The sequence below is a fragment of the Propithecus coquereli genome, unplaced genomic scaffold (assembly GCF_000956105.1).
Source record: "Propithecus coquereli isolate 6110/MARCELLA unplaced genomic scaffold, Pcoq_1.0 Scaffold62, whole genome shotgun sequence".
In the NCBI taxonomy this organism is placed as follows: Eukaryota; Metazoa; Chordata; class Mammalia; order Primates; family Indriidae; genus Propithecus; species Propithecus coquereli.
Window position 1 is genome coordinate 4,402,347 of NW_012152174.1, and position 19,841 is coordinate 4,422,187.

General features: G+C 38.1%; 2 protein-coding genes across 3 annotated transcripts in view; one reads left to right on the forward strand and one right to left on the reverse strand.

Annotated features, from left to right (window-relative positions):
* ATG12 (autophagy related 12) overlaps positions 1-9,472 on the reverse strand; it is a 17,933-nt gene extending 8,461 nt beyond the window's left edge. Inside the window, exons 1-2 of one of the 2 annotated variants that reach the window (XM_012659541.1) lie at positions 9,117-9,293; positions 4,593-4,729 (exon numbers count right to left, since the gene is read on the reverse strand). In XM_012659541.1, coding sequence (XP_012514995.1) covers positions 4,593-4,729; positions 9,117-9,279 — 300 coding nt within the window. In that variant the 5' untranslated portion in view covers positions 9,280-9,293. Of the gene's footprint in view, positions 1-4,592; positions 4,730-9,116 lie in introns of both variants that reach the window. The other variant, XM_012659540.1, reaches the window with a different exon arrangement.
* Positions 9,473-9,486: 14 nt separating this feature from the next.
* The window catches only part of AP3S1 (adaptor-related protein complex 3, sigma 1 subunit), a 79,601-nt gene continuing 69,246 nt past the window's right edge, over positions 9,487-19,841 (forward strand). Inside the window, exon 1 of the mRNA XM_012659538.1 lies at positions 9,487-9,835. Within this exon, the coding sequence (XP_012514992.1) occupies positions 9,503-9,835 (333 nt within the window). The 5' untranslated portion in view covers positions 9,487-9,502. The remainder of the gene's footprint in view (positions 9,836-19,841) is intronic.

A 19,841-nucleotide genomic window follows, 5' to 3' on the forward strand; every position in this document is an offset into this window, starting at 1 on the left:
AAATAACATTTTTCATCCTGTTTCCTCATATGTAAGATTTGAAAAAAATAGTACCTATACCTTTTGAATTTGCTATGAAAGATAAAATGAGGTAATACACACCAAGTATCAGTGTCTGGTGTATGTACTCAATACCCATTATTAAATTATTTTAAAATAGTTCATGTTTAAATATCAATTCATGGTTAAGTCTCATTAAAGTTCTAACATAAATTTCAGAAATATGCCAGGCACAGTTACATGCACCTATAATCCCAGCTACTTGGGAGGGTCAGGTGGGAGGGTTGCTTGAGCCCAAGCGTTCCAGATCAGCTGGGGCAACATAGTGAGATTCCATTTCAAAAATAAATAAAAATTATTTTTTAAAAATGCTCAGAAATAAAACAGAAAGCAATGTGTATTTTAATGTGAATTTCCTATAATACAGACGTAATTTGTGTTTAGGTCCTGGCCATTTAATTTTGAGTGAACACTGATTTTACTCTTTTGGCACATTACAATAAATTAGAGGAAGGGCTCTGAATGTTTATTTCAGCAAATATTCATGAGTGTCTATGATGTGCTAGAAACTGTACAAGGTATGGCACTATGAAAAGTAATGTCTCCCCTCAATGAGCTTACGGACTATTGGAGAGGCAAACATATAAAAGTAGATGAGAAGTGTGCATCTAATGAGGTATATAGCACAGAAATGTGGCATTAGCCTAGCCTAGCAAAAGGGTTAGGGAAGGTTTCCTGGAAGAGATACATGAGGAATAAGCAAGATTCAACCAGTTGAACAAAGTAGCAATTAGAACTTTGTAGGCAAAGGAGACAAAGATAATGCGAGCGTTCACATGGACAGCAGAATAGATGGAGAAGAGAACAAAAGGAATTCAATGTGATTTTGGAGTTAACAATTGGAAAAACGATTAAAAAAAAAAAACAGCAATTCAGCTAGTTTAAAAGAGATAAAGCCATAAGGGTTTGTATACCACAAAGCTCTGTACAAGTAACAGGTTCTCATCATCAATGCCACTGAAGAAACTGTAAGTGACTTATAATTTATTACTTTTAAAGTAGATGTAGTTACCTTGGGTTTATGAAAATAAAATCTGTAAAACCCAAGAACTTGGGCAGATAAAATTAGTTTTACTAAATGATTTAGTTTTTAAATTACCAGTCTTTAAGTTGATGTCTCTCTAGTTATTTTGGTTGTTATGAAGTTCTTTGTCTAGTGGATTCCCTGGCAAGGGTTCACGGGAATAGTATTCCCTGAGTTCTTGCATTTGCTAAATAGTCTGTGCCCTCATTAAGTCAGACTGGTAGGATACAAAACCCTCATCTCACACTTTCTTTCCTTGAGTATCTTTCCTGACAAAGTTTGATGATAGCGTAATTTTCTTATGTAAGTCATGCCCTCTTATTTCCAAGATTTCCAAAAATAGAATATTTTTTTTCTTTCAAGTCCAGTAATTTTATCAGAATGTGTCTTGATATTCTTCATTCTAGGTTGATATCCTCAGGTACTTGGTATGTTTTTTCAATATGTAGTTTCAAATTTCATTTTATCTTAAGACATTTCCTTTGCATGATAGTTTTATGGTATTTCTTCTGTTCCCTTGCTTTGGGACTCTTGTTCATATGTTCATTCTCCTTTGTTCATACTCAATGTCATTTTCTCTGAACTTGTCTTACTTTTTAATTACAAAATATTTTTTGCCTTCTATTTTTAAGGCAGTATCTGTTTGTTCTTATGTTCCTTCTAGTTTAGTATCCATTTCTGAAATAATTTTTCTTTTAATTCTTTTCCTGAGCTGTAACTTCATTTCTTAGTTTTATTAATGCTGATTTATCTTGTTCTTTTATATTTTGTACCATTTTCTTAGTATCTTTCAGCTTGTTTTGAAATACGAAGTTACAGTTTTTGACTTGTAGGCACATTTTTCTGGCATGATTTCATTGTCTTTAGGAATACTGTTCTGCTTTTATTTTTTCTTTTAAAATTGTACAGGATTTGACCTTGATACTTCCTGTTGCTCATTTTTATGTGAAATTAGTTTTCTTCAACTTCTAGAATGAGGTGTGTCAGGTTAGTTTTTCCAACTTCAGAGCTCCCTCTTCTGTTGTTTTTTTGTAGTGTTCAAAAATATAGAAGTCTGCATTCTGGGCTTTCCAAGTTCTGTTCTCCCCTCCACCTGGATCTGGTCCTTCCCTTTCCTTTATTTCTCATGTTCCTATCCTGCTCAATTTTCATTTCATTTCCCATAATTTCTCTTCATTATGGGCTCCTGTCCTGGAAGGGAGCCATAATGGGTCTATTTTTAAGAGCTTGAGCCCCTTTAGTACTCTTTAGTGCAGGCATATTGCAATCACCTGCTTTAGCAGAGGGCAAAATCCCTTAGTTTCAACTTTGGCCCACTTTGCTTTCCAGTGAGGACCTGTTACTATTTTCTCAGTGCTATCAGATGCTAACTGTGTTGCTTGCTGTTTCTTTCACCACAGATGCTGACATCATGTAGGTCCTGAGGTTGTCGGTGGTTTGTCCCCACCAATGTGTTTTGGGGTTGGTGAGGATATATTGTCACCTAGCTTTGTTACAAGTAATAATCATCAGTTTTTGTTTTTTTTTGAGACAGAGTCTCACTGTGTTGCCCGGGCTAGAGTGCCATGGCGTCATCCTAGCTCACAGCAACCTCAAACTCCTGGGCTCAAGCGATCCTACTGCCTCAGCCTCCCAAGTAGCTGGGACTACAGGCATGTGCCACCATGCCTGTCTAATTTTTTCTATATATTTTTCGTCGTCTGATTAATTTCTATTTTTAGTAGAGACGCAGTCTTGCTCTTGCTCAGGCTGGTTTCAAACTCCTGACCTCAAACAATCCGCCCGCCTCGGCCTCCCAGAGTGCTAATCATCGGTTTTTAATTTGGCTATCTAGTTAAGTTTTTCTGGAAAATCAAAGAGATTCAACTATGCCTTCTGATACCACTATCTTCCCAGAATTTCTAACATTTCTTTTTTCCTTTAACATCCATTTTGCTAGCTACAAGCAGGACCTAGACACGCAGCTTGATAAAAGTCAGAAGATGTAAGTTCTAGTTTAATTTAGGAACGTATTAATAACAAAATGACTGTTATGTTTCTGATTGCTTAAATAGGAAAAGATTATCAAATTCACTACAGAATCTTTAATTTGACCCATATGAAATTGTTTTTGATGGTTGATTGATGGCAATTTTGCATGGTTCAACCAAATACATACTGATATCAAGTCCTTTCAGATTACTGAAAATAGACAATACAAAATTTTAAGACACTAACACTAATAAAGGACATAGTATCATTTCTTTTTTCCATTTTTTTCTTTTTTTGCCTACTGTTGCTACCTCTGAAGATTTTTCTCTCTGTATTTCTAAAACTAATGCTTTAAATTACTTGGCACTATTCCACTTTCCTACCTTATCAACTCTTCATGTTGCATCTTTAGTAGAGATTTAGCCTCTGCTCATTTCTCTCAAATGTTATGTCCTCATTCCCTTGACTTTTCCCTTTAGACTTGAGCTCTAGGCAAGGTCCTCTGCTTTTTGAGGATTTAGCAATGTGTGCATGTGGACAACACTAAAATCTCTTGCTATTCCCTCTTCAATTAAATTCCATATGACATTCTTATCAGTTATTCCCAATACTTTTCCCAAACAACTTTCCTTGCAGGGAATGGCTTTATGCCATTCTTGCCTCAGATAACTTCTAGTGATTAATCTCTCTTGCATTTACTTTTATACCAATGCCCCTTCTGTGAGAGCCACTTATAGCCAAACTCTTAGATCAGTCTGTTCTTTGCTCCTCACTGACAAAAAGAACTTCCAACAGGTCCACTTTAATGATCAGTTTACTCATTTTACCTGTTCTCACTCCTGTGTTCACAGCAAACATATACCCCTCCCCAACGCTTACACATACAAATTCCTAATTTGTATTTCAAAGATACTTAGTGATTCTTCAGTTACCTATCAACTCATATGCTGAGTTAATAATACCCAGGATTGTAATCTATTTGCAGATAAAGGTGTCTGATACATACTTTTGTAGTCAAATACCGAATTAAAAACCATTGACATTTAAAGTATTAACCCCTACTACATCAACCACCATAAAGTGCTCATTAACGTATACTAGAACATGCAATAGGTACAGCTTTTAGTACTTTCACAATATATAGCAAAGACTCACTGCTTACTTCAAGAAAAAAATGGGAAAAAAAGCAAGACTGGTATGAAAACAAATTTTACAGAAAATTCTGTACTAATGTACAAATAATGTAATGTTCTATGATAGATTTTTCTGCATGGGTATTCAGTGACTTCCTGAGGAAAACAATCGATACAGTAGGTTTAAAAAAAATCGTTCACATTGTAAAGCAAATTTAAAACTCATTTCAGGATTTCCCAGAGAATGTTTCCATAAAGTAAATTCCACCAATACAGAAATAAGAGAGCATAACAAAAAAGTAACATCTATGGACCCATATGCATTTCTATAAAAAAGTTATTTGTTGCTGCATAAGAACTATATTGCAAATTTCTATAGGAAATGATCGCCATTGGTTTCATACCAACTGTTCTGAGGCCACAAGTTTAAGGAATTTTTTGATGAAGTCAATGAGTCCTTGGATGGTTCGGGTTCGCTCCACAGCCCACTTCTTTGTTTTCATAATAGGGGTGTCTCCAACAGCCTTTAGCAGAATGTCAACTGTAGAAGAAAAAAAAAATTACTGACAATTACACTGAAACATCTAAAGAGAATGTGATATAAAAGACTTTAGAAAACCTTAATCTTTAATCTACATACATGTTATATATTTATGATACTGAAGATATTAGGTCATTAAACATGAATGTCTGATTTCAAATCAAAAGTGTAGTTTATTATATGTAAAACAAGAAGCAGTACAATTAATCAAAGTATGCACCTAACTCTCAATAGTTTTGTCATCTTAATGGTAGCTTGTTTATGCCAGCAAAAAAGAAGCCTGGAGAGCAAGTGACGATGAAATCACAAAAGGTGTTTTCCACAGCTTGTTGAGAAATGAGTATTTTTCCTTGCAAGAAGTGGTCCAAAGCCTGGAAGAAGTGGTGGTCAGTTGGTGCAAGGTCTGGTGAATACAGTGGATGACAAAGAGTTTCCAAATCCAGGTTCTGTAGTTTGAGCAGCGTTGTTTTCTGTGACATGTGGTCTTGCAAGAGGATTGGCCTGTCTCTATTGACCAATCTTGACTGCTTAATCCTAAGCATCCTCATCATTTTGTCCACTTGGTTGCAGTACACATCTGCTGTAATCGACTCACCAGGTTTTATGAAGCTGTAGTGGATAATACCAGCACCGGACCACCAAACAGACACCATTAGCTTTTTTTAAACAAATATTCGGTTTTGGACTGTGTTTCAGCACTTCATCTTTATCCAACCATTGTGCCAAGTGCTTGTGATTGTCAAAAACATCCATTTTCATCACATGTAACAAAACGATGTAGAAACAATTTGTCATTATGTCATGACAGCAAAAAAAGGCAAGCTTCAAGACTACTTCTCTTTTGACGCTTGTTTAATTCATGTGGTACCCATCTATCCAGCTTCTTTACCTTGCTTATTTGTTTGAAGTAGTCCAGTATTATAGGACTAGTAATGTCAAACTTTGCTGCTAATTCACATGTAGACTGAATGGATTTGCTTCCACTACAGCTTTAAGCTCCTAATTATCCACCTTGGTCTCAGGTCACCCACATGGCTCATTTTCAAGATTAAAATCACCAGAACAGAACTGCTAAAACCATTGATGTACTTTGCTTTCATTAGCCTTCCCAAACACTTCGTTGATATTTTGAGCTGTCTGTGCTGTGTTGGTTTCATGACAGAACTCATATCAGAAAATAACAAGAATTTTTGACTTATCCATGGTTTCACAAAAATTGCTCTGGAAAAAAAACTTTCAAAGATAATCATAAGCCAAAATATGCATTGGAAAGAATGAGAAGGTGCCTTCACAATAAAAAACAAAACAACAACAACAAAAAAGTATCAAAGTGAAATGTCAGAGATATCAACTGTCAAACTTAGTACTTAAGGAAATCAGACATTCCGTACTTAATAACCTAATATATCGGAGATATAAAAATGATGAGTCTTTTTCATCATTTCTTTTTCTTGATGCTACAAAGTTCTCCCCAAGGGACTAATCTTTAAAATGCATTTTAAAGATTCTTCCAAAGAGAAGAAATAATAATTAATCAATAAAGATATGCAGAAAACAGCAAAGTAAAATAACATCATGACCATTTTCACTGACCAAATAGGTAAAGATCAGAATAGTGTAGATCATACTCGTGTTGAGAATATAAAATGGTATATACCCTTTCTGGAAAGCAATTATGTTAACAGATCCCAATACTTAAAGATACACTTTGATTCTGTAACATTTCTAGGAATTTAGTCTAAGAAAATAGGAGATGTGTAAAGATTCAGTTAGAAAGATTTCACCTTCGTTTAGGCATTTATTTTTATAGAAAAAAATTGGTAAACCTAAATATCTAACAAGGATATTATACTCTACCATATAATGTAGTAAAGAGCACATACTCTAAATTGCCTGGGTTCAAATCCTGGCTCAACCACTTGCTAGATGTGTGTATGTAGGTATGTATGTACGTGTGTCTATGTATATACCTGGATAAGCTTTTTAATCTCCCCATGCCACAGTTTCTCCATTTGTAAAAGGGAATGATAGCACCCACCTCGTAGGGTTGTTGTGAGAATTAAATGAGTTAATACATGCTTAGAACAGTATCCAGCACATAACTCATACTTATTGAACCTTAAGATTATTAAGCAGCCATTAAAGAACACATTATAAAATCATATTTAACAGCAAAGTTAGCAAAATTCTAAATAAAAAGCAGCATGTATATTATCTCAATTTCATTAAAACAATCACAAAAACATTCACATAAATATAGAATAATATGTACCAAAACGTTATTTCTCAGTGTTAACATTACAGGCAATTATTTGGTTTTACTTATGTTCTTTGTAACTACCAAATTTTCAATAAACTTAAAGCAGTAAGTTATTAACAATAAAATACAATAACCAGGGGACAAAAAGTTTCAGAGACAAGGCATAAGGTTTCAGTGATCCAAAATAGAGATATGCAAGCCCAAAGACTATGAATATGTCTCTTGACATTATGTTTTATTTCAAAATATTAATTAAGGATTTCTCTTGAAGTTATTTTGCTTAAAAAAACCCAAAAAACTATGATAAAAATCAAAAAACACTGAAAGCAAAATAGTGCACTGCTGCCCCCTAAAGTTTATTCTATTACATCCTTCTTTCCCCATTCCTTGGGTATTAAAAGCTGGGACCCAATGGGGGTCAGAGATCAATTTATTCATGTTTACTCCTGAAATGAAGTCACGTAAAACACGTGACGCAAACAGTATCTTCCTACTAAAGAACTACTTAATTACCCTAGCTTCAGTTATTTTAGGAATAGGAATAAATCTGGAGATAACAGAGAAGCTTTTGGTTAGCCTTTTATACCTCCCTTCCCTGCTCCCTCAATACCCTGGGGCTACCAATAAAATAACTCAGTTAATGCAATTAGGCATTTCAAGAAAATGAGACAGAAATATTATGAGATGTACTACTGAAGGAAGAAGAAAGGGAGGGCAAGAAGCTAGAGAAGGAAAAGTATTTTAATTATAGCTGCACTCTCCTTTTAAATTTTAAAGGTGATCTGCTTGTAGTTCTTAAGTCTGGTTACACATTAGAATCAACTGGGGGAATACGTAAAATATAGGTGTCCACACAAATCAAAATCTTTCTGGAAGTAGGGCCTTGGCACTGGTATGTTCAGTAGCTCCCCTAGGTGACCAAATGTGCCCCCAGGGCCAAAACTCTGGTCTGTTCAAACAATTTTTCTTCTGTAGATTAAAAAAATGTGAAGCACATGAAATGTTAATAGTTAAGCTTCTTTCATCAGACTATCCTCAACAAATGACAGCAATTTCAGGGTAGGAAATCAATAGCTAGACCCTAAGTTTTACATTGGGGAGGCGAACTCAAAAGCTAACAGGAGCCAAAAAATAAAAATCTGAATTTTAAATGACAGCTCAAGTTGCAAAAAATATTGTGCAGACCAAAGAAAACATGCCCTCAGACAACAGATGGGATGTAAGACACTGCTTTTTGGCCTCCGTTTGACACAGTTATTATATTATCAGGGTCAAGTAATAAGCTTTTGACTAAGACTGTTAGACCTTAAAACAACAAACCCTTTGAAAGTACGCTCGTGCTTATGGTATATTGGAATCAATATACATCAAAATTTGGAAAACATTTGAAATAGATGTTTATTTGCCGCTTTTTTCCATAGGCAACTCTAACTCTACATAGTGTGCTTCAAAATAGTTAACTTTAGAAATTTCTGTATTTTACAATGGCATACTAGTTCTCAAGCAATAAAGACTTGAAGACAGCTAGTTCAAGCAATGAAATAACTCCCTTACAAAGATTCCACAATGGTTTTTTTTTTCTTATTAAGGCAATGCTTATGCCTTTGGTTTTCCCTTAGATTCTTCATATTGGTTAAGATTTCAGGTTTTTGGTTCAAGGAGTAAATTTACACTCAATGGGGGTGGGCAAGCGAAGTAGTCTGAAGGCGTGAATTCTAATTCAGGCTTTGCCACTGACCATCCCTACACCACCGTAAATTATTATTTGAATAATTAGCTCCTGTGTTTAGTACATGGAACTACCGAAATCCCACTCAGCTCCCTCATTCGAAGAGCTAACAGTCTGGCCAACTCAAAGGAACATTAAAATACAGTGTAAAAACTGGTGTGGCAGCCAAATACGGGGCACAACATCTATAGGACACCTAACCAAGCCAGAAATGACTTTGAGAGAAATTCAACTCAGAGATTTGGAAAATTGGAAAGTGCACTTTCACTCTTCTGAGGACTGGTTAAAAATGCATGTCTGGGACGAACCCTCCTCAATTTTGCTTTGCTGGCCGCCACCCCTGGTCGGATGCAATCCGAACCCCCGCCTCTCTGCCCAGAAACTGCTCTCAAAATTACTTTTTTTCTTGGTGTCTCCAGCAGGTTCCTCTGTCCCCGGGGAGACTGCAGCGGAAGAAGGGGGTTCCGGAGTGGCTGTTTCTGGGGAGACGTCCGTAAGTCCTTCGCCGCCAGCGGCACTTGAGGGAAGTAGCTGCAACACAGATTCTTGCTCCTCCGCCATCTTGCTCGCTGGGAAGCGGGACCGGAAGTGGCGGCTGAGCGCGTGCAGCGGGCAGGCTTTGATCTTGGGAGCGTCGCAAAGGAGGCGCCGAAATAGGGGACTGAACCCAACAGTGAAAGTTGGAGTTTCCTACTAGTCCTCCATACCCAAACTGTCGCAGACCCCTGACAGTTAATATCATATTTACTGTTTTTCTGCAGCAAAAAACCTAGGAAGGGCGGCCATGAGCAATACCCCCGCACCCCGCCGAGTGCACGGGCGCCCCTCAGACGAGTGGGCTCGGACCTGGAAACGTTTCCGCTTCCTTCCGCTCCTGCCCCGCCCAAGCCCCGCCCCTCCCGGGCTCCGCCCAGCGGCTCGGGAGCGCGCTCGCGCGCGTGCGGGAGGGGGCGGGTGGGGAAAGATCGCCGGCGAGATCCCGAGGCGAGGCTCGCGCGCCCGCCCCCGCCCTGGCCCCCAGCGTCCACCTGGTCGGCCCGGCCCAGCCATGATCAAGGCGATCCTCATCTTCAACAACCACGGGAAGCCGCGGCTTTCGAAGTTCTACCAGCCCTACGTGAGTATCCAGCCGCCGCCGATCTGGGCGAGGGGGAGTCGTTGGCGACGGGCAGCGCCCAGCGCGGCTTCCTCAGAGCGACCCCCTCCGGCGCGCTGCGGCCCTTCTCGCGCCCCGGCCGCCTCGAGCTTCCAGACTGTCAGCCTCCCGGTGGGTGTGAGCAAGGTGCCCGCCTCCCCGCCGCGCGCTCAGCCTCCGACGTGGCTCTCGCCAGGCTGCTCCTCCGCCCGTCTGTGGGCTGGGTGGCTTCCTGGCTGCTCGGGCGAGGCCCTCGCCGGTCCGGCAGCCTCAGCCCACCTGCGACCCAGCCCCGCGAGCCCACCCGGCGCTCTTGCCTTCCTGCCGCCCGCGGCTTCACTTAGCCCGGGGGGAGGAAGACGGTGCAGAGCTCGTCCCTCTCGCCGCCCCACCTCCCTGACACCCAGCCTTTCCAGGTGGACTTCTTTCTGTTCTCCTATGGACGGACGGGCTGCTGTTTTCCACTGTAATCCTCTCATAGCGCCGGAACTTTGGCTTCCTGCGTTTTGATAACTGCACGCTTTGTACTGTCCTGTATGTTTCCATACGTGATCAACTGCCTGCTGTGACTGTCAGATGTCTCTTTATGAAGGAGAAGGATAAGTGAGGACCTAATATTTTTATCGGGCTTTTTACCTGCTGGCTGTAAATTATTTATTGTCTAAATAACTGGCCACATCTGTAATTGAGAAATTAGAACTGTGATTCTATACCGGAAAGTTAAGACTTCAGCTTCTGGCTTGGCATTTTTCTACGTAAGGGAATTTTCCCCAGTTTCCTTACACTTATGAAGAATAGTAATATTTGTAAAACTTTTAGAAGTGTAAATATTGTTTAATATTGGTAAGTGAGAAGGCTTTAAGGTAGTAAAATAAGTAGTTTATTGATGATCGAGAAAGATGACTTATGTGCTTATCTGAGGGCAAAAGTCACCAGCAGGTAAAACACAGAAAACTGGGCTCCCAGTGGCAGGATTAATGTGAGATGTAACTGTTGTGTTGCAGTGGGGCATTTTGCTTATAGCCAGAAATGAACTTCCAATTCAGTTTTGAAATTGTGCCAAGGCTAACACTTTTAAGCATATGAGTCCCAGATGGAAATCATTCTTGCCATTAAAAATTAAATGTGAAAATGTCAGTTTGCCTAAAATGATAATGCAATCTGTGGAGGTGTTAGTTGAAGTGAGAAATCTTGAGCTTATTCTTCATTTCCTTAAGTTGTTTTGCTTTTGCTAGCGATAAAGAATATTTTCTACTTTTCCTGTGTGGTTTTAATTTAGTTTAACTCAAATGCTAATGCTCTGTTTAAGAATTCTACATCGTTCTTTAATCCAGTATACAATTATAATTGATCCTTGTGAGTGAAAAAAATGCCATTAATTTTACATTGTACTCCTTTGCTTAAAATATAGTACTAGGCTTTAGGAATTTGTCTTTTCACCATTTTGCCAGTGCTATTGATTTGCAGTGTAGTAAAGGTATGTTGCAATAGTGAAATAGAATTCAAAAATTTATTTTTCTGAGGCCGGGTGTGGTGGCTCACGCCTGTAATCCTAGCACTCTGGGAGGCCAAGGCGGGCGGATTGTTTGAGCTCAGGAGTTCGAGACCAGCCTGAGCAAGAGAGAGACCCCCGTCTCTACTAAAAATAGAAAGAAATTAATCAGACAACTAAAAATATATAGAAAAAATTAGCGGGCATGGTGGCATGTGCCTGTAGTCCCAGCTACTCTAGAGGCTGAGGCAGAAGGATTGCTTGAGCCCAGGAGTGTGAGGTTGCTGTGAGCTAGGCTGACGCCACGGCACTCACTCTAACCCAGGCAAAAAGAGTGAGACTGTCCAAAAAAAAAAAAAAAAAAAATTTATTTTTCTGTATCTAAACTTAATAATTAAGCAATATTCAAATAGTAGGTTTCTTGGCTCATCTATAATGTCAATATAACCACTCCTGTAGTGTAGAATTTACCCGCAGAAAAATGAATTTAATGTGTAAATCCAGAAATATATTTTTCTCTTGTCCAACTGTGGGAACAGAAATATTTTTTACCTTCACTCAGTAGGTAGCAGTGAAAGTTAATATGGGAAGAGGCAATTCTGGCAGCAGTGGCAGCTCTTGTGGCATTTTTGGCCACTGCATGAGTGACAGGACTACTGGGGACAGGGAGTAAGGAAGTATAAAAAGAGGAATCTGGTGGTCACCGACCATGCAGAAGTGGGATGCCAGAAGTTGTTTCCATGTATTTTATAAGTTGGAGTTTGTTGTGTGTGTATTTTTGTCTTTCAGGAATAACTTAAGATAATTTATTTATATATTTGCTTTCTCCATTAGACTATAACCTGTTCGAGGGTAGATTCCTTCAGTCAGTTTGTCAGCAGATAATTATTTCATGCCTACCATGTGCAGGCACTGTTATAAAATCTTGAGATGAACAAACATAACTTCTGCTCTTGCTCTTGTGGGAGGGGCATAGACAGAACTAATAAGAAGTAAGCCATATTATAGCATGCCAGATAATAATGAATGCTGTGGGAAAAGTAAGGCAAGAAAGAGTGATAGGGTGTGTGAAGATGACAATTTAAAATAGAGTAGTCAGGTAAATTCTCACTGAGAAGGTGGCATTTGAGCAGAGACTTGAAGGAGGTAAGAAAGCCAGCCTTGGAGATATCTGGGGGAAGAGCAATCCAGGCTGTGAAACAGGCCTTCGGTATCAGGTTTTAGATTTATTTGTATCACCCCCAGAAGTCAACACTGAGTCTCGAACTTTTAGTAAAATCAGTAAATCTTTGCTAAATGCATTCCTTTAGAGTCTGCTAGCTTGAAATAGAGTTGGATTAGAATTGACTTCCTAAATTTACTTCCAACTCTTAAAATTTAGTCCTTCACGAAATAAAGGTTTTAAAAACCCATGCCTTAAAAAAAAAAATACTTAAAAACCCATGCCTTTAGCACAGAAGTAATGGAATAACTGCTACTTCAGCTGTTTGTAAGTTGGAATAAGTCTCTAAGAAATACATATCCAGTAAGACAATTGTGAGTTAAATTTATTAAGTAATATCTAGGGGTGTGACTAGACTCAAACCATACCCTGATAGGATGCTGAGGTTTGAGTCTAACAATAATGGCTTAACATTGAGTGATTTGAAAATTGTTTAACCATTTGCCAACAAATTTCCTCTATGCACTGGATTTTCATTCCCCATTTATCCTCCCTCATGATATAACACCTTATGTGTTCATCTCTACCCTTTAACAATGCAGATTTCCATTTCATACTGTAATAGATTTTTAGATTTGATCGTGCCTCCAAGCTGTTATGTGTGAGACATATGAAGTCACACACCTGTTTTGCTAAACTGAAGTTTTGGTTCATTCTGCTAGAGTCATACATTAAGAATTCAAGGGTGGACTCAGAATGCATCCCCTTTTGTTGTTGCCTTCTGTATGCTTGGGCTATGACTGCCTAAGTTCAAATGTTTTTCTTGGTTTCTCTTTTTAAATTGATGCTTAGCCACTGCTACTTGGCAACAGTAATCTTTAGTCTTTTAATATTTGCCTGACAATATATTTTTGTATTACTGTAAATGACTGAGACTTACATTTTTATAAACCAGATATATTTTTACATAGCTATCAAACAAGAAAAAGTAACAACCTTGGATTATGATTCCTGTGCTATTAATGTACCATGGCATATCCTGTGGTGAATTACTTTAATAAAGTAGTTTTTCTTTGTATGAATTGTCTTAGTTGTTCCCACTGGTATAAAAGATTATGTTTGTATATGCATGCAGGAAAATTTTCAAACTGTAATATACATGAGTTGCCTCAATTTTCTTATAAACTGTATCTGATTGTCAACCAAATGCAGACATTCTTAGGAGGAACTCTAAGATTGTTCTTTCCTTTTTTCCCATAAAAAATAGAGTATTAAAAGTATGTATAACTCTTTTTTTCTTTTTACAAAATCCTTGAGAAAGATGCATCCATGTTTACTGATGACTTTTTTTAGTGACTTTTAAGACAGTGTAGCAGATGGGATTGTTAACTTTATTTCTGTGATCAAGATATAATTGTCAACAGTTCTAAGTATTAAGGTGTTAACACATATTAACACATGGTGTTTCAGCTTTTTTTCCAAGAAGAAAATTCCAGATGATTTGGTTTTCTTCCATATTGGTTAGAATGCTTTTGTCTACATAAATTTGATTTTATGTAGCCTGACTCAAATGCTTAAAAAGAACTATGTTAGGGTACATTATAGGAAGTGCAGAGTAGTAGACAGATTCCAAAATTACTTGATCCAGCAGATCAATGACTTTATCATAGATCCAGTTTCTCTGTCTCTGCTTTACTCTTCACAGAATTACTATTCTCCAAAGGCTGATTTTCTCCTTGAAATCAGTGGTCATCAGTTCAATTCACAAAGAGAGGTGATCTGTTCCTGCAATCCTGGAATACGTCTTTTCCTTCAGTCTGGTTAGACCTATCCAAGACTAATAATAGCTTACCCTAATCAGAATCCAGCCTTAGAGCTGAAGATGAGGGTAGAAACGGAAATAAAACTGATACTCTGTTGGAAAGATGGAAGAGAGGAGTAGATGTTGGGTAGGCAAACAAGGGGCTACTATTTTGTCTTTTTTTTTTTTTTGAGACAGAGTCTCGCTTTGTTGCCCTGGCTAGAGTGAGTGCCGTGGCGTCAGCCCAGCTCACAGCAACCTCAAACTCCTGGGCTCAAGCGATCCTACTGCCTCAGCCTCCCAAGTAGCTGGGACTACAGACCTGTGCCACCATACCCGGCTAATTTTTTCTATATATTTTTAGTTGTCTGACTAATTTCTTTCTATTTTTAGTAGAGACGGGGTCTTGCTCTTGCTCGATTAGGCTGGTCTCGAACTCCTGACCTTGAGCAATCCACCCGCCTTGGCCTCCCTGAGTGCTAGGATTACGGGCGTGAGCCACCGTGCCCGGCCTACTATTTTGCCTTTTAAAAATGTTTTAAAAATTTTGTTATTAAGGTATAGTTGACAAATAAAAATTGTATATATTTATAGCATACAATGTGATGTTTTCATATATGTATACATTGTGAAATGGGTCAATCAAGCTAATTAACATCTATCACCATTATTCCCTCTTTATTAACTTTCAATAGATATAATTTTTTTCTCTATATAATTTTGGATTGCTTCTGAGGTGATTAATATAAGGAGTGGTTCACTGTAATATGCAGTCCTCAACATGTGCCATAATAGATCTTAATTCAAGGTATTCCTCATATCAAAGGATTGTTGAAAAACTGAAATTCTAATACAGTCACAATTTTTGTGTGGAATATGCCTGAAGACTTGCTTCTTAAAAATTAAGATTAAACCTGTTGAGCTTTAAGTTGTAAGGAGGAAATAAAATGTTTAAAATTACGGTGATTTTTGGTTTTGGGGGAGGTGTTATAAATAGAACAGTATTATAGGTCATTCTATGGCTTTTCTAAACAGGAAGAAGGCCTATGTAATGTAAGGTGGCTATATTATATTCTTTAGCAAAGTTTTTGATTGTTAAATTATTTATTGTTTTAAATTTTAAATAAGTTTCTTTTTTGTGATTATGTGGAAAATCTTTAAGCATTAATATCACTAAGGTCATCCTTGATTCCACCATACTCAGATAATTATTGACATTTAGTGTGTTTCCTCTAGTCTTTATTTTTCCTTCCAGAATGTCCCAAAGAAGAATATGTACCTTTTGGACATTAAAAACACAAAATGAATACTTTGAAGCTGTGGTGGATTGATTTATCAAGCATTTATGGCTCTATGATAACCAAAGTTTAATGTCTGGCCACTCTTGTTAAAATTTTTAAAAATACATTAATTATTATATGTCAATAGAACATTAATAATTTGCATATTTTTTTTTTGCTCTATATATGACTTTCTTTTCTACAAAATTAAACTTAACATATGTAACCTGAGTGTATGAGGGTCCCTCTCTCTTCTCATTCCAAAGGGAAAGCTTTGCTAATTTTTGTTAGAAAAGTCAGGTTTCATTCTTGTCTTTATCACTTAAGAGTCTTCTCTGTACTTGTGGATTATGGATTTCTTCACTGCTGCTGATAATCCAAGGTGATTCTGAGTTGTGGACCACCTAGAGGGGCCAGTCCCCTTCCAGCCTCTTTTTATGTCAGTCTCTCATTTTAGGATAAATTACACTTTCCTCACCCATTCTGCACTGTTGGCTTTCCCTTCTCAGATCCTTTGAACTATAGATAAACAACTTTCTTTCCTGAAGGACCAGGCAACTCTTGGAAGGGTATTGTAGTGTAAGGGGAATAAAGGCCAATTCTAGCTAACAGATGTTTTCTTAGACTCCAAGTGAAGGAGGCACTTTTAAACTTAGGGCTATGAGAAGAGGAGTAGCCTTTCCGGATGCTACCTGACTTGTTTCACTGTTGCACTCTTCTCTCTTTCCCTGCCCATATTCCTTCACCAAGTGTTTATTTTTTGTTTGTGTGACCCTGTTAGAAGCAGTAGTAATATAGTGATGAGGAAGACAGATGTCACCCATACCCTATGAGTTTACATTCTAGTAATAGGAGGTAGAAAATAAACAAATCGTGTAAGATTGTGATAAGTCTACGAAGAAAAATGAAACAATGTAAGGGGATAAAGAGTGATGGGGGAGAGGCAGTATTAGATAGGATCATCAGGGAAAGCCTCTTTCAGGACCTGCCATTTGAGAGGAGAGCTGAATGAGATAAGGGAGAGTTATGACAAAAGCAGAGGAAAGAATGTTTTAGGGAGAAAGAGGTTCACAGTCTCTCAAATGATGTGTTCAGGAATAACAAGACGGCAAGCTGAGTGATTACACGGTGTAGTGGCAGGAGATGAGGTTAAAGAGAACAGGACCAGATCATGCCTATGTGCCACATCGTGCCCCTTCTTCACGTGTTTAAGTCTGATGATGTCATCCCTCACATGCTCTCCACAAAAGGAGATATTTATTCTTGAATCCTACTTGTATTTTGCACAGTCGAATAATGCTTCTTGAGAAGAGCCAGTGATACTCTCCTCTGCTCAGTTATTTTTTTCTCTATCTGGTTATCATTAGACTCTGGAGAGGTGGGGTGCTAGCATGAATGAAAGTAAAAGTGAGTGCTTCAAAGCCAGGTGTGGTGCCTGTACTCCCAGCACTTTGGGAAGCTGAGGCAAGAGATTGCTTGAGTCCAGGAGTTTAAGGCTGCGTTGAGCTATGATCGTGCCATTGCACTCCAGCCTGGGTAACAGAGCTAGACTCTGTCTCTTTAAAAAAAAAAAAAAAAGATAGTGCTCCTATTTGAGCAGTCTGTCTACCAATGAGACCTGTGATCAAGCTGGTTCCATGTCCTAAGTCGTCTGTAAAGTAACAAAACTCAAGAAGCAAACCATTTATTTTTCTTAGGTTATTGTCTTAATTGTGTGTGAATAGAATTTACGTAAAGCCCACTAGACTTGCAAGCCCCCAAACCCTGAGCCATGGACTACTACAGGTCCGTGGCCTATTAGGAACTGGCAGGTGAGCAAGCAAAGCTTAATCTGTCTTTATAGCCGCTCCCTGTTGCTTGCACCACCGCCTGAGCTCTGCCTCCTGCCGCATCAACAGTGGCATTAGATTTTCATAGGAGCACGAACCCTACTGTAAACTGAGCATGCGAGGGATCCAGGTTGTGTGCTCCTTATGTGAATCTAATGTCTGATAATCTGAGGTGGTGATGCTAGTGCTGGGGAGTGGCTGAAAATACAGATTATCATTAGCGGAGAGGTTTGACTGCACAATAAATGTAATGCCCTTGAATCATCCTGAAACCATCCCCCCCACCACAGGAAAATTGTCTTGTGAAACTGGTCCCTAGTGCCAAAAAGGTTGGGGACCACTGCACTAGACCCACCTATGTTGTGCTGAGAAGCATTTACATCTTTCCTGCCTTGCTTGAAGCCTGATGTAATTACAGGAATCACTTCATTCATTTCTTTGTTACCCAGGAGGAAAGGGCTGTTTTTCAATATTCCAGACCCATTGAATTGTCTCAGTTCCTAGATGCTAGTATGCCAGTTCGTCATACTACCTTTGTATCCTGTTATTTCCTGTCATTTTAATATATCTTAGTACCATATGAAAAGGTTATAATTGTTTTATTGTAGTAAAATATATATAACATAAAATTTACCATTTTAACTATTTTTAAGTGTACAGTTCTGTGGCATTAAGTCTATCACTTGTGCCAGCATCACTGACATCCATCTCCAGAACTTTTTCATCTTACCCAACAGAAACTTTGTATACATTAAACACTAACTCTCCATTCTCCCCTTCTCCTCACCACTGGCAACCACCTCTACTTTCTGTCTCTGTGAATTTGACTGCTCTAGGAACCTCATATAGGAGGAATCGTGGAGTATTTGTCCTTCTCTGACTGGTTTATTTCACTTAGCATAATGTCTTCAAAATTCACCCATGTTGTAGTATGTGCCAAAATTTCCATCCTTTTTAAGGCTAAATAATATTCCACTGTATTTGTGTAAATATCATATTTTGTTTATCCATTCATCAGTGGACACTTGCATTGTTTCCACCCTTTGGCTATTGTGAATAATGCTGCTGTGAGAATAGATGTACAAATATCTGTTCAGGTTCCTGCTTTTATTTTTGGATACGTACCTGGAAGTGGAATTGCTAGATCATATGGTAATTCTGCGTTTAATTTTTTTTGAAGAATTGTCATACCGTTTTTCCACAGTGGCTATACCATTTTACATTCTCTTTGCATTTCTTTCATGACTAGTGATGTGTTGTGTATCTTTTCTTGTGCTTATTGGCCATTTATATATCTTTGGAAAAATGTCTATTTGAGTCCTTTGCCCGTGATCCTTCTGCTTTTTAAACAGACTTATAGTCAGTCCTTATTTTACTTTCTTCTCTTGATCCTCACTTCCAGAAGTAGCTAAAAGCACCAATTCCTGAGCCTTTGGCTATTTTGTGATACCAGTTGAGTTTGTTCTTAGACTTTCCTCTCAACCAATTTAGGATTAAATTTTCAAAGGTCTACTCAATACTTTACCACTCATTCAACCACTTTCAAAATTTTGTTGTTCTTATCTTCCTTTCCCATTCTCCTCATCCTTACGGGTTTATGCTTTTTTTTTTTTTTAAGAAAAAAAGCCCCTTAATGTGTTGAAGCCCAACTCCCAATTTGATGGTATTTGGAGATAAAGCCTTTGGGAAATAATTAAGTTTAAATGAGGTCATGAGGGTGGGACCCTCATCATGGGATTAGTGCCCTTTTAAGAAGGGACCCTGTAGGGCTTTCATTTGCCTCTCACTCTGCCATGTGAGGACAGAGTGAGAAGGTGGTGATCTATGAGACTGGAAGAGAGCGCTCTCTGAAAACAACCATTCTGGCACCTTAATCTTGAACTTACAGCCTCCAGAACTGTGAGAATATAAATTTCTATTATTTAAGCCACCTAGTGTATGGCATTTTGTTATGGCAACCAGAGCTAATACCCTCTCTTTTCCACATTAAGTTTTTTGAGTATCATCCATATTTAAGGGTATAATTTGCTTTTTTTCTTTACTTTTTGTAGGATTCCATTGTATGAGTGTACCATAATTTATCCATTCTGTGATTAGGGAATTTGGGTTGTTTTCAACTATTTTTGTTGTTACAAACAGTGCTTTTGTGAACATTCTTCTATGTGTCTTTTGGTGTACAGGTTAAGAGTTTATTATATGCAGTTGACCTTTGAACTACATGGGTCCACTTCTATGCATATTTTTTCAATAAATATATTGGAAAACTTTTTGGACATTGTGACAGTTTGAAAAAACTTGCAAACAATTGTGAAACTTGAGAAAATTAAGAAAAAGGTATGCCATAAATGCATAAAATATATGTAGATACTAGCCTATTTTATCATTTACTACCATGAAATATACACAAAATCTATTATAAAAAGT